Below are 14,042 nucleotides of genomic sequence, written 5' to 3' on the forward strand. Positions count from 1 at the left end.
GGCTCTCCCACGGTGCCAGTGAAGGGTGTGACTCTTCCCAGGGGAGGTATGATTCTCCCCCGTTGACCGGGAGGGGGCGAGCTTTCCACCGGGAGATTAGTGCTTTTCCCAAGGGGATTGTGGTGGTTCTCCCAAGGTGTAAGTGTGGATTTCCCAGGGAGAGGCGTGGGTTTCCCCAGGTGAGGTGCGGGGTTCTCCCCAAGTAGAGCAGGGAGTATGCTGGCTTTCCCACGGTGAGAGTAAGTGTCCTGGCTCTCCCACGGGAGAGTGGTGTGCTGGCTCTCCCACGGTGAGTGCGCTGGCTCTCCCACGGTGAGTGTGCTGGCTCTCCCACGGTGAGTGTGCTGGCTCTCCCACGGTGAGTGTGCTGGCTCTCCCACGGTGAGTGTGCTGGCTCTCCCACGGTGAGTGTGCTGGCTCTCCCACGGTGAGTGTGCTGGCTCTCCCACGGTGAGTGTGCTGGCTCTCCCACGGTGAGTGTGCTGGCTCTCCCACGGTGAGTGCGCTGGCTCTCCCACGGTGAGCAGTGAGTGTGCTGGCTCTCCCACTATCACAGGGATCCCGGTCCCAGCGCTTTCCTGCCTCCAGTCACGATCATCCCTGTGCTGACAGGCAGCGTGTCCCAAGGTGCCGGAAGAAGGCCACGTAGAAGCTCAGCATTTGGCAGCTCATTCAGTAGCACAGAGAGTGGATCAGGGCGCCTCAGCCACATCTGTCCTCACAAAGCGCGAAGCTCCGCTCTGCTTGGCGCCCCTCACATGCCCTCATTCTCACAGTGAGCGGTGCTGGTTCATCCCACAGAGTGGCCCCATGTCGCAGCGTGAAACTCCCCCAGCTCCGCTGCTTCCTCGGGCCGCGGCCCCGCCAGTGAGACTGTGACACAGCCGGCCCGGGAGGCGCGTCTCTGCACTGAAAGGGGCCACACACGCAGCAGAGCTGCCGGATGGACTGTGTGACGGACAGCTCCTCACGGTCCTCCGCGGCGCCATCTGTGCTGACTCCTGGTTACCTCACAGGACCTCAGAGCAGATGCTAGAGCGGCTCTTCACGGTCCCCCCCAGGCTGCAGTGAAAACTAAAAAGCCAGCAGCACAATGAACAGCCGTTTCACAGCGTCATGCACACTTTTATCAGCACACATCCCAGCTCTGCGCCGGAGCTACTCGTTTTCCTGATCTCGGGTTCAGGTTCCAAGTCTGATTCCCAGTCTGATTCCACCGTCCCCCTGCCTTTGGGGACCTGAGAGTTACCTTAAATATGAGCTCATCACTTCCTGATGGGTATTCTGGCCACATCAGCTTTTTAAATGTTTCTTTTCCAAAGGAATCATGTTCAAAGACACTGTCTCTGGCAAAAGCAACATCTTTCTGGATCTAAACCTGTGACCCTTGTTAAAGTGAGAGCGAAGAATGGTACACACGTGTGCAGTTCTCCACCTCAGGCCCCCTAACTCCATAGTACATACGTGTGCAGCTTCCCACCTCAGACTCCCTAACTCCATAGTACACACGTGTGCAGCTCCCCACTTCAGGCCCCCTAACTCCATAGTACACACGTGTGCAGCTCCCCACCTCAGGCCCCCTAACTCCATAGTACACACGTGTGCAGCTCCCCACCTCAGACTCCCTAACTCCATAGTACATACGTGTGCAGCTCCCCACCTCAGGCCCCCTAACTCCATAGTACACACGTGTGCAGTTCCCCACCTCAGGCCCCCTAACTCCATAGTACACACGTGTGCACTTCTCCACCTCAAGCCACAGACAGCCTGGCTCAGCTCACCCTCCAGCGTAGGCAGGGCTCAGATGAGCATTTCCACGGTGGTAGGTGCTTAAAGGAAACCGAATAAGCAGCCAAGAGTAATATATGTTCAGCAGGTATTATATTTTCACGTTTTCCCATGACTTGGATTCCTTTCCAGTTTTTCCTGGTCTTTTCATTTGGGTTGCACATGTCTTAATATTCTCAAAATAGCTTATCTTGCAATCTCGCCTTTGGTTCTGTACAGAACCCTGGAGAATGGCGCCTTGTGAAACGCCACATACCTTTGTGTCGTATTGTAACAAGCATGCCTTTCTCAGGAGCACAGCCCCAGCTGCCCAGGTGCCCGCTCTGCCAGAGGGAAACAGCCTCGCAGTCTGCATTTGCCTCTTTAAACAGCCTTAAAGGAGAGGAAGGCAGGAAAGCACGGAGAGGTCTCACCTCTGACTGTGGACAGTTAGCCTTTTCCCTCCGTGTAGGGATTGGCACCTGGCCTGTCGCCGGGGAAACTCTGTGGCTTGAGCAGCAGGAAAGCTCCGGGGACTGCCTGGAGGGGGCGGTCTCAGCCCCGGGCCGCCTTTCTGCTCCCTGGAGGTTCTCAGTGAGGAACAAAAAAAATGAGGGGAAATAGAAAAGCATAAGCACCTGGCTGAGCGGGATGCAGTCTGAGGATCCTGTCTGGTATTTAAATTCTGTAAGTCCTTGGAGCAAGAGCACCCACCTGGGCTTCCCAGGGCTCCTCAAAAGGCAGCGGGGACATGAAATGTTCCCCCTGACACTCTTCTGGGGGCCAGAAGGATGAGTGTGAGCACAGCAGTGCAGCCCTGGGACCAGGGGTACAGGTGTGAGCACAGCGGTGCAGCCCTGGGACCAGGGGTACAGGTGTGAGCACAGCCTCTGCAGCCCTGGAACCAGGGGTACAGGCATGAGCACAGCCTCTGCAGCCCTGGGACCAGGGGTACAGGCGTGAGCACAGTGGTGCAGCTCTGGGACCAGGGGTACAGGCGTGAGCGCAGTCTCTGCAGCCCTGGGACCAGGGGTACAGGCGTGAGCACAGTGGTGCAGCCCTGGGACCAGGGATACAGGTGTGAGCACAGCCTCTGCAGCCCTGGGACCAGGGGTACAGGTGTGAGCACAGTGGTGCAGCCCTGGGACCAGGGGTACAGGCGTGAGCACAGCGGTGCAGCCCTGGGACCAGAGGTACAGGCATGAGCACAGCCTCTGCAGCCCTGGGACCAGGGGTACAGGCGTGAGCACAGCCTCTGCAGCCCTGGGACCAGGGGTACAGGCGTGAGCACAGCCTCTGCAGCCCTGGGACCAGGGGTACAGGTGTGAGCACAGTGGTGCAGCCCTGGGACCAGGTGGACAGGCGTGAGCGCAGTCTCTGCAGCCCTGGGACCAGGGGTACAGGCGTGAGCGCAGTCTCTGCAGCCCTGGGACCAGGGGTACAGGCGTGAGCACAGTGGTGCAGCCCTGGGACCAGGGGTACAGGCGTGAGCACAGCCTCTGCAGCCCTGGGACCAGGGGTACAGGTGTGAGCGCAGTCTCTGCAGCCCTGGGACCAGGGGTACAGGCGTGAGCACAGTGGTGCAGCCCTGGGACCAGGGGTACAGGCGTGAGCACAGCCTCTGCAGCCCTGGGACCAGGGGTACAGGCGTGAGCGCAGTCTCTGCAGCCCTGGGACCAGGGGTACAGGTGTGAGCGCAGTCTCTGCAGCCCTGGGACCAGGGGTACAGGCATGAGCACAGCGGTGCAGCCCTGGGACCAGGGGTACAAGTGTGAGCGCAGCAGTGCAGCCCTGGGACCAGAGGTACAGGTGTGAGCACAGCGGTGCAGCCCTGGGACCAGGGGTACAGGCGTGAGCACAGCGGTGCAGCCCTGGCCTCCCGATCTTGCACCGCAGTGTGGAAATGCCACTACACACATCCTCTCAAGAACAAATATATAAAGATGTAAATTTGGTAGGTTCCAGAATGAATAAGTTCAGTTTGCACGGGAATGCCTCTGTAAAGAAAGTGGGTGGGGGGAGTTGGGAGTGGGGTAGGGAGAGAGGCAGGCGTCTACATAGAATGACTGGCAGATATGAAGACCCAAAGATATGTGAGAGCTTAGTTGCTCAAACTAAACAAACAAACAAAAAAAGACCAACACGCAGAAGTGTCAGGATCACCATGGGACAAATATTGTTTCAGAAGAAAATTGATGATGGTGTCAACTGATGGTCGCTGGAACTAATTCAACACCAATAGGAACCCCCAATTTAAGGTGCGATGAAGAAGGAAACTTCTTTAATCAGTGCAAACGGCTCAATAGTGTTACAGCTCAATTATGAAGCAGCAGCATGCTGTTCCACGGCTGTGAGGTGGCCCTGGGAGGGTGGTGGCCCTGGGAGGGTGGTGCCCTGGGAGGGTAGTCTGGTCCACTCCGGTCTGCTCTGCCTACCCCCAGCTGCTCCCCTCTGTGCTGGTCCAGTGGGTGGATATTTTCAGGTTTCAGCTCCAGCCAGGGAGACACAGCCCTCAGTCTAGGAGGGCAAGGGATTGATCCTCCCTGAGCCAGAGGGGAGCTGACTTATGTAGAGAGAAGTCCCCATCCCTGGTTCCTGACTGGTCTGTCCTCATGCAAATGAGGACTCTAAATCCCTGCAGTTTGATTGGTCCATAAAGCACTGTCCAGATTGGTCATGATGGAGCCATTCTGATTGGTCAGTGAAGATCTATCGGGGATGTAGCTGTCCAGCTCCAGCTGCACAGGAAAAGTCTCAGTCCTGCTGGTTGAAACAGGACTCCAGGAAGTCCTATATAAGGGCTGGCTCAGCTGTCAGGACGCAGTGCAGCTCAGTGTCGCTGCCCCAGGTGCAGCTTGCATGAGAGGCCGCTGTTTAGAGATGGTTGCTAGGCTCTGCTTTTAAATTTGAGGCCAATTAGCCACAGAAAACCTTATTGGTCGATGTCTTCTTTCTCAGGGTCAACAATAGTTTTACAAACCTGACAACTTTGAAACTGCTTTGTTGAAGAAAATGAAGAGTTTAAAAATTGAACAATCAATGGTCTAAAATGTCAGTTAGGGGTGATCTAAAAATGTTCACGTGAACTATATTCATTAGCGATTGAGTTCCACTTAGTGTAAGAGAAAAATAGACCACAGTGGCTAAAGCCATGGAGAGGTTTCTTATTCTCACACAAGTACAGAGCTAACCAGCGGCTGGCTGGCTGGTGGCTTTAGGTCTCTTGGCCTCTCCCTCATGACTCCAGCTCCAGTCACTGTCTTGACTTTCCAGGTTGGGACAAGAGTAATGTGAGTATCGGGAAAGTACAACCTTGGAACTCGTCAGTGGATTTCATGTAAATTTTGTTGGTCAGAACAGTGTCATATGCTCATTCCAAGTTGCCAGACAAGATGGGAAGTATTTTCCAACTGGGCATGAAAATTGGGTTCTGTTAACCAGGAAAAAGGGAAGGATGGTTGTTGAATGGGCAACCTGGGGTTTTTCAGCCTCCTCTATAGGTGGAAATGCTTTTTTCCTACATGTCCAAGTGACTTTTGTTACATGTTTTCAGTAAACCCTGACTTTGGGGCATATGTTCGTCATCCTCTCTGACCCTGAAAGTCTGGAGGAGTCTGTTGTAATATTAACAGGACGAAACCAAAGGAATCTCCTTGCGATGAGTCATTGCGTGAACATTGTGTTTGACCGAGGTTTGTTTACTTCAAGGGCGTGTCTTGTCCTGTCCCATAAAACCAGGGCATCTGGTCTCCTGCTCCCCTGTGGCTTCTGTAGCTTGTCTGCTGCAGTGTGGGGCTGAAAGAAAATCAACAAATGGACTTTCTAAATGATTTAATCAATCCAAGATGTATGCCCTTTCAGATCATCTGTTGCATTTCAGAACTCGAGATCAGCTTTGCCCTCTGTGTTTTCTGAGATCTTTGTTTCAATGAACATTCTCCTTGAGGAGCCAAGGAAACGAAGGGTCTGCCTGGTGGAAGGCACAAGGCGGCACAGCTCGAGAAGCCACGCGGACGACCACAACTTGCACACTCATGGCCTCAGGTGCTTTTTCAGACGTGATACAGTCATGGGCACATTTTGTGTGGACAGTGCCCCTGGAGCACATGCCTACAATGTGGTTGCCAGTCCATATGGTGGCCCCAATCATCTCTCCCTTCCCGTGTTCCCATTCTGGTACAGTCCCTTCCCACACTGTCAGGGTTGGCCTGTGTGGCCCACAGCAGTCGTAAGAGATATCGTGGCTTCTGCCTTGCTCTCTCTCGGATCACTTGTTCTGGGAGAACCTGGCTGCCATGCTAGAAGGCAGGGGCCCTCAAACTACAGCCCGCGGGCCACATGCAAATACAAATATTGTATTTGTTCCCGTTTTGTTTTTTTACTTCAAAATAAGATATGTGCAGTGTGCATAGGAATTTGTTCATAGTTTTTTTTAAAACTATAGCCCGGCCCTCCAACGGTCTGAGGGACAGTGAACTGGCCCCCTGTTTAAAAAGTTCGAGGACCCCTGCTATAAGGACTCTCAAGCGCCTTTCTAGAGAGGCCCTGTGACGAGGAGATAAAGCCTACTGCCCACAGCCAGCGAGCAACCGAGATCTGTCGTCAGCCATGGGAGTGAGCCGTCTTGGAAACAGACCCTCCAGCCTCGGTTAAGCCTTCAGATGACAGAAGCCCAGTCGACATCTTGACTGCAACCCCATGAGTGACCGTGAGCTAGAATTACCCCGCTGCTTCTGTATTCCTGACACAGAAACGGAGGTCATCATTATTTGTGACTTTAGCCGCTAGAAAGCAGCAACAGATCATATATCACATATTTTTGCTTTCTACTCAGGGGCACCATGATACTGATGTTTATTGGCTTGGCCCAAGCACATGGACAGATCAGGAAGTTAACACCCTGAGAATGACCTTTGACTCATGGGATGGGACCTGCTGGATGGAGGGACATGCTTCCTCCCTTCTTCAAGGACAGTGCTGGCCGGGGCCTTCCCGGGTGGTCCCTGAGAAGAACCAAGCCTTGTCTCCCAAAGTAGTGTTTCCCTCCTTTGCGGTCTGACCCTCCCCTCTCTCACTCCTCCGCCCTCAGATCAACCCCCAGATGACCTGTCTTCACACAAGCTGATGCCAGGCTCCTCCTCCCGGGATTCCCGAGCGAAGTCCATGCCCCAGGCTGTTCGGAATGAGAACGTGCACGCTGACTTCACCGGTGAGAATGCGCCAACCTGCTCATTTTATTGGAGGGCTTCTTTAGCCGTGCGAGGCTTTTTATTTTCTTTTTCTCCTCTTTAAAAGGACATGTGAGCATTTTTTAGGTGTCAGCTTGGAAAGTCTCCTAATTAGACATGTACATGTCAAGGACCTTTATAAACCCATTCTCTCAGCATTAGTGAGGAATAAAATAGCTCCCGGGGAAAAAGGTAAATGTACGTATTGCATTCCTTGGTCCTCAGAAAAGCAAGCCCCTTCTCAATAGGCATGACTGCCAAGTTCAGGCACCGAAGAAGCTCCTCGGGGCACTGGTGCCCTCTGCCCCACCCCCTCCCCGCAGCCTGCACGGTGTCCACTGGGGGAGGAGGCGCGTGGCAAACGTGTTTTTCTGAGGATGAGTTCAAGCTTCTTTCATGGTGTGGAGGTATCGCTTTTGGGTTTCTGTGCACATCAGTTGGGATGTGGCCTGGTTTAGGGGAACGGTGGGCGAGTTCTTTCAGTTCCACCCCAGGCGTGGAGCCCAAGCCAGTGGGAGGCGAAGGTTGGTCTTTCAACACGTTTAGTCCTTTGGTCTTTTTTTGATGAAAAGAATGGCACTCATGCGCTCGGATTTCTTTCTCTTCCCTCGCAGCGCTCTTGAATTCACCTCATTGTACTCACCGTCGGAGGCCTGGCACCTTAAGGCCATTTGACTGCAAAAATCAAGGCTGCTCTCCTTTGGCTCTGCCGCCATCTTCACGTGCAAGTATCAGTCCAGGCCCAAGTCCCGCTGACCCGGACCCAGGCTTCTTCAGCAGCCACTTACTTTTCAAAGCCCCCACTGGCCTGTCAGGTGCAGACTCAGGGCTGTGTTGACGCTCCCTGCTATTCTGTCCACGGGCAAAACTATTCTGTAAATTTGGATTTAAACATGAGGATCTCAAGGGCTTTAGTTCATTCACTCAACATGTAGAGGGTGCGCCAGGTGCCGGCACGGCTGCAGATGGGAAGTGATGAAGGCACCGACCCCATCCTCAAGGAGCCCAGCCCGTGAGAAATAAATTTTATTTTTTAGAAAAACAACGAGATTTTTAGTTGGTGTCATTTTTGAAACTTTCCCACGGGATATTTACAGGCAAGGATGCTCAGTAAAGCCAGACATTGTGCGATAATGACGATGGATGCGTGATTCCTATTCCAAACTCCCCTTTCCTGGTGAAATAACTACCAATGGCTACCGTCAACAAATCAACAAACAACAGTGCTGAGGAGGACGTGGAGAAAAGGGAACCCTCGTGCACTGCCGGTGGGAATGCAGACTGGTGCAGCCACTCTGGAAAAAAGTGTGGTGTTTCCTCAAAAAATTAAATATGGAACTGCCATTTGACCCAGTGATCCCACTTCTGGGAATATATCCCAAGAAACTAGAAACACCAATCAGAAAGGATATATGCACCCCTATGTTCATAGCAGCACAATTTACCATAGCTAAGATCTGGAAATAGCCCAAGTGCCCCTCATTAGATGAGTGGATAAAAAAGCTGTGGTACATTTATACCAGGGAATACTATGCAGCTGTAAAAAAAAAAGACTCTTACCTTTGAGACAGCATGGAGGGAGCTGGAGACTATTATGCTAAGTGAAATAAGCCAGTCGGGGAAAGACAAATATCACATGATCTCACTCATATGTGGCATCTAATGAACAAAATAAACTGATGAATGAAATAGGACCAGAAACATGGATCCATGGAACAGAATAACAGACCTCAGTGGGGGGGAGGGGGGGGGAGAGATTAACCAAAGAACATATATGCCTATACTAGTATGTAAAACCCATGGACACAGACAATAGTATGAGGAAGGCCTGGGGTGGGTTGGAGGTTGGGTGGAGGAGGGCAAAAGGGAGAAAATGGGGGACATCTGTAATACTGTCAACAATAAAAAATATATATAACTTTGCAAGACAATTGGACACTTTTGGAAAGTGCCCAATAAATGTTCTCTCCACCAAGCCAAGCACATGTAACTCAGTTCTTTCCCCTGGAGACACAAAAGCCTAGTTTCCTAGGTCTGGCTCCCGCCTCCATCTTACTCAGTGTGTCCATCATGACCCCACGGCGACTGTTCCTCCCGAGGGCAGGGACAGAAGGCTGCCCGGGGCGGCCCCTCAGCCGAGCCCCAGGGGAGCTGAGCCTCTGACCAAAGTGTCGAAGCAGCCCCGCTGCATTCTGGGCCCCAGAGGCTCGGACGCTTTGGTTTAAGTCGGGCCATGGAGCTCTTTGGAGAGCTGGGGCTTTGGGAGGAAAAAGGGTGAGGCAAGTCCTGAATGCGCTCGCATCATACTAGTGTTTAGAGAGCAGAGGCAGGGGTGTGAGGAGAAGCAGCGGGTTCTTCAGCAAACATCACAGCACAGACGGTAATGCGAGCTCCAGCCTCCGGTCGGTGCGAGTTGCCATGGCAGACAAAGTCCTCATTTCCAGCGCATTGCTCTTGCTCAGAGCAGTTTCCGTTCGGAGTTGCCTTCGCCGTGGCACAGTATTCTCTTGAATAGCCTCAGTAGATGGCATTTTATCCTTCAAGAGAGAATTTAATTTTTCGTTGAAGAGTCAAAAGCCTACAGTCGGTAATATTGTGATAGTTACGTATGGTGCCAGGGGGGTACTAGAAATTTCAGGAGGATCACTCGGTAAAGTGTGAGGTTGTCTAACCTCTATGCTGCAAACCTGAGACTAATACAAACTCATATCGGATGTAAACTGTACTTGAAAAAAAAACACGTTTAAGTCAAAAGCCATTTAAAGCCAAATAGGATGAAAGAAATCTAGTGATCACGCTGAGTAATACTGTTTGTGACCAGAAAGCACAGAGGCTGGTTTGGGGTTTAAATCTGAGGATTAAAGCTGGGCTTAAGCCGATCCTGAGGCAAAGCCACAAAAGCACCCCAATGTTTTTTTGTAACAAGTTGTCAGACTGGGGGCTCACAGGACAGACACGTATCTTCTCCCGGTGCTGGAGGCTGGAGTCCAAGTTGGAGGCGCTGGCAGGGTGGGTCCCCCGTCTTCTCGCTGTGTCACATGGTCTTTTCTGGCACATGCACCCTCGTAGCTCGTTGTGTGTCCACATTTCTTGTTTTTACCAGTGTCTTTGGTCATATTGGGGTAGGGACCAGCCTAAACGCCTCCTTTTAACTAAATCCCCCCTGTCCTCACAGGCATCACATGCCGAGGTCCTGGGGCCAGGGCCTCAGCATATGAACGTGGGGCCTCACCCTGGAGCCCACAGCGTGTCATTGCCGAGTAAGTGTGCGAGTCTCCGCGTGCTTCGATCGGAAGGACCACAACCTTTTTACAGGGAAGTACTGGTGTGATGTTCCAGGGCGATGACTTCCACCTGGATGGTGAGTGGATAGACGAGACGTGGTGTGTTCCTACACGGAACGTGGTCAGCCTTCACAAGGAATGGAATCTGACTCGCGCTGCAGCCGGGTGAGCCTCAAGGGCACCGTGCTCAGTGAAATCAGCTGAGCGCAAAGGCAGATACTGACGCTCCCACTTACGGGAGGTGAGCAGAAGGGTCAAACAGAGAGACTGAGATTAAGGCCACGGCACCAGAGGAGGAGGCACAGGTGCAGCGCGCTGGTTACTGGGCAGGGTCCGCTGGGAGCTGCATCGGAGGTTGGTGGCGATGGCTGCACAGGTGAGTGTGCCTACACGGAGCTTACACCAACAAATGGTTAAACCGCCCAATAGCATGATGCTACGGATATTTCACCACAATAGAAACATTTAAGTAATTACTCTCTAGCTCTTGGTCAAGAAACAGAGCCTAAGTTTTCCAGTAAATCTACTGAGGAAAAGATAAATGTATAAACCGAGGGTACAGAGAGCCGGGAGCCACGCAAGTTGAATTGTCCTAATTGTTCCTGGGCTGTGGTTGTCTCAGTCAGAAACAGTAAGAGCGGGTTAGTAACCTCTGTCTCTGAGGCAACAGAGCTGCGATGCCCACCGGGCCGTCCTCGAAGAGTGGGCCATGGCCCAGGGCTGCGCACACCTTGCCGCCCATGCGCAGGACCTACTCTAGTTAAACCGTCAAGCAAATTCAGTCTGGCTCCCAGTTCCCTCTCTCTGCTCCTTAGCCAGCGGCTGAAAACTTACGTCCCCTCTCACTGGCCAGTGAGTGCCTTCGTATGGAAGCCCTAAACCTCTTGCCGTCCATTACCCATCGCAGCCCCAGGTTTGCCATTCATGCACCATCGATCAGAATTATCCCTGCTTTACCTCCTGCTCTAAGCCATCAAGCCTTCCAGTGATCTCATACTAGAGGGGCTTTGGTCATGGAAAGAAACACTGTCTACCGTAAAACATATAGTGGTGTGTAAGAAGATTACACTGTGGGGAAAGTGTCTTGATTCTATCCATCACTTATAAGGAAAACAAATTCACACTAAGATGTAAATGACTGAACGAGTCCTGGCAGAAGGAGGCAGTTCTTGCGGCCAGTACTATAGATGCCATTTCTTGTTGTGCTTCGCCACTCGGGGCCAGTGCACCATTTTTCTTTCCTACGAACTGAGGCCCGAGAGGAATTTTATTAGAACTTGTCAGTCCTCAGTTCTGAGCTCTTGACCACAATCAACCAAACCTACAGAAATGCCATGAGAAAGTGAACAGGAAACCATTGCGTCTGCTGTCCATATGCTTGACCAAGATGAGCCTTCTCAGAAGGATTATTCTTTTTCACATGTGGCCAGACGTAACCAGGTTTGGGATCACTCTGGCTTTCCTGGACTTGTTTTTCAGATAAATGAAAGTTGTACCAAAATGACATTCCACAGGCTCATTGGCTTGAACCAAAATTGCTCTATTAAAGAAATGATTCTAACTTTATAAAAATATTTGTATAAGCTTCTTTTAGTTATGAAAAAATCTTTTTAAATTAAACTTATTGGGGGTGATATTGGTTAATAATATTATGTTCCAAGTGTTCAATTCTATGATATATCATCTATATATTGCATTGTGTGGCCACCACCCAAAGTCTAGTCTCCTTCTGTCACCACATACTTGACCTTTTTATCCTTTTAATCCTCCCCCAGCCCTTTCCCTCAGGTAACCATCATACTATTGTCTGTATCTATGAATGTGTTTGCTGCTATTTGTTTTATATCCCACATGAGTGAAATCATATGGTTCTAGTCCTTTTTCATCTGACTTCTTTCACTTAGCATGATATTCTTCAGATCCATTCATGTTGGCACAAATGGCAATATTTCATCTTTTTAATGGTTGCATAGTATCCCACTGTATATATGTACCATATCTTTATCCAATCATTGGTCGAAGGACACTTGGGTAGTTCCCACTCTTGGCTGTTGTGACTAATGCTGCAGTGGACATAGGGGTGTTTTCAGGTAGATACCCAGAAGAGGGATTGCTGGGTCAAATGGTGGTTCTATTCTTAAGTTTTTGAGGAGCCTCCATACCGTTTTCCATAGAGGCTGCACCAGTTTACATGAGAGGATCTTCCTTAAACACAGTTCTCTACACAGTGGACTCCACTTGACTCTCCTGAAAGAAGTCTGATTTCTGAAGCGTCAGGAGGCATTGTGACACGATTCCATCCTGAAGACGGTCTCAGGGTATCAGAGCCTGAACACAGCAGTCAGCGTCACTTTATGGTATTTGCAAAACAATGGCTATCACGTCAGGGATGCTGAGATTTAAACCCTTCTATAGCAGCAATAAGCATCACTTAAGTTCTTTCCTTTTCCTCCTACCCCGCTGCCATTCACATCAGTGTATTAACTGATAACTCACTCTTTGCTGCTGTCGAAGGACAGCGCCTGCCCCTGTCCTTTCTGCAGCTTCACCGCACACGATCGAGCCTCTTCTTTCCCCTCCATGTGCTCTGGGCATGGAGTCACAGACCGGACACCTCCTAACTGGGCAGCGTGGGCCCCTTTCCGAACCTCCAGAGCTGGTTCTACATCGGAAACCGATTGCTCTGAGGGTAAATTAAAGAACAGTGAATGCACGCGGTAGGTGCCAAGTAGCTGGTGTTGCCCCGTGCCTGCTACCTGGTGCAGAGCGGGGGGCCTCACTCAGCCTCCCAGCTGCGCCTGTCCCTGAGCTCACACAGGTTGGGGAGTCCAGATGTCACACGGCCATTAGTGGTGACCCCTGAGGCTGCAGAGCATGTGATGCTGAGAGGGCCACAACCTCCTGGGTATCCCAAGAGCTCAAGCTCCCACACCCCGAAGCAGAATAAAGGTGATGTGGAGGGGATGAGTGGGAAGGGTTTGGGAACTGGGAATCCTGACCTGGGAGCCGAGTAGTCTAGGCCAGGCCTGGCTGGGCCGACCAGCCTGCTGCTGTCCAGTTTCAGATGAAATTACTGCAGAGGAAGGGCCGGTGTCTAACTGAATTGGGTGAAGTCCCCCTTTGCTACCCCTTACATAACAGGGAGATGAGTAAGGAGCCAGGACGAATATAGTTACCTCTCCAGGTCTGGCCTGGGCGGCTCCACTAGGCTGGGTTTTCCTCCAAATTCTCTCTCCAGGGTCCCACTTTGGCCTCTGGATTTCAGACAAGTTGCACCAGGGCATGAGGCTACAAGGGCCTCTGGTGTGGGCAGGAGGGGACAGCTTGTCCAACGTGCTGGCTGGGCCGCCCCCCAGGCCCGGGTTAAAGGACACGCGTCGGCCTCCCGCCCGCAGTTCGGGCGCCGATCACTTCCCAGGGCCCTTCCCTTTCCCTTTTCTGTCCCTTTTTAAAAGGAGTGTGCCAGTGGCATTTGAGATACAAACTAATAATTAATAATAATGATGATGATGATAATGACAGCCCGCGGCCTGGGTTCTCCCTCTCTGGCCGCTGGGCCCGGTGCTTGTCGCTGAGTGTCCCCAGAGGCGGGGCTGGGCTCGGGCGCACAGCGATCTCCCATGCAGCGGGCGCCCTGCCTGTGCTCACCGCAGTCTCCGGCGGAGGCCCCGGGAACCCTTCCCTGGCTGCGCTCGCACCCCGCGCGGACGCCCTCAACTGGCCGGTGCGCTGGACGGAGCGCGCCGCGAGCCGTTACACACCG

The 14,042-nt window shown here is 52.1% G+C and overlaps 1 protein-coding gene across 1 annotated transcript in view; it reads left to right on the forward strand.

Annotated features, from left to right (window-relative positions):
* The first annotated feature begins 5,425 nt into the window (after positions 1-5,425).
* The window catches only part of HEY1 (hes related family bHLH transcription factor with YRPW motif 1), a 76,826-nt gene continuing 68,209 nt past the window's right edge, over positions 5,426-14,042 (forward strand). The window contains exons 1-2 of the mRNA XM_023751909.1: positions 5,426-5,459; positions 6,857-6,976. Of these exons, the coding sequence (XP_023607677.1) occupies positions 5,426-5,459; positions 6,857-6,976 (154 nt within the window). The remainder of the gene's footprint in view (positions 5,460-6,856; positions 6,977-14,042) is intronic.

Source organism: Myotis lucifugus, unplaced genomic scaffold (genome assembly GCF_000147115.1).
Source record: "Myotis lucifugus unplaced genomic scaffold, Myoluc2.0 scaffold_27, whole genome shotgun sequence".
NCBI classification, from domain to species: Eukaryota; Metazoa; Chordata; class Mammalia; order Chiroptera; family Vespertilionidae; genus Myotis; species Myotis lucifugus.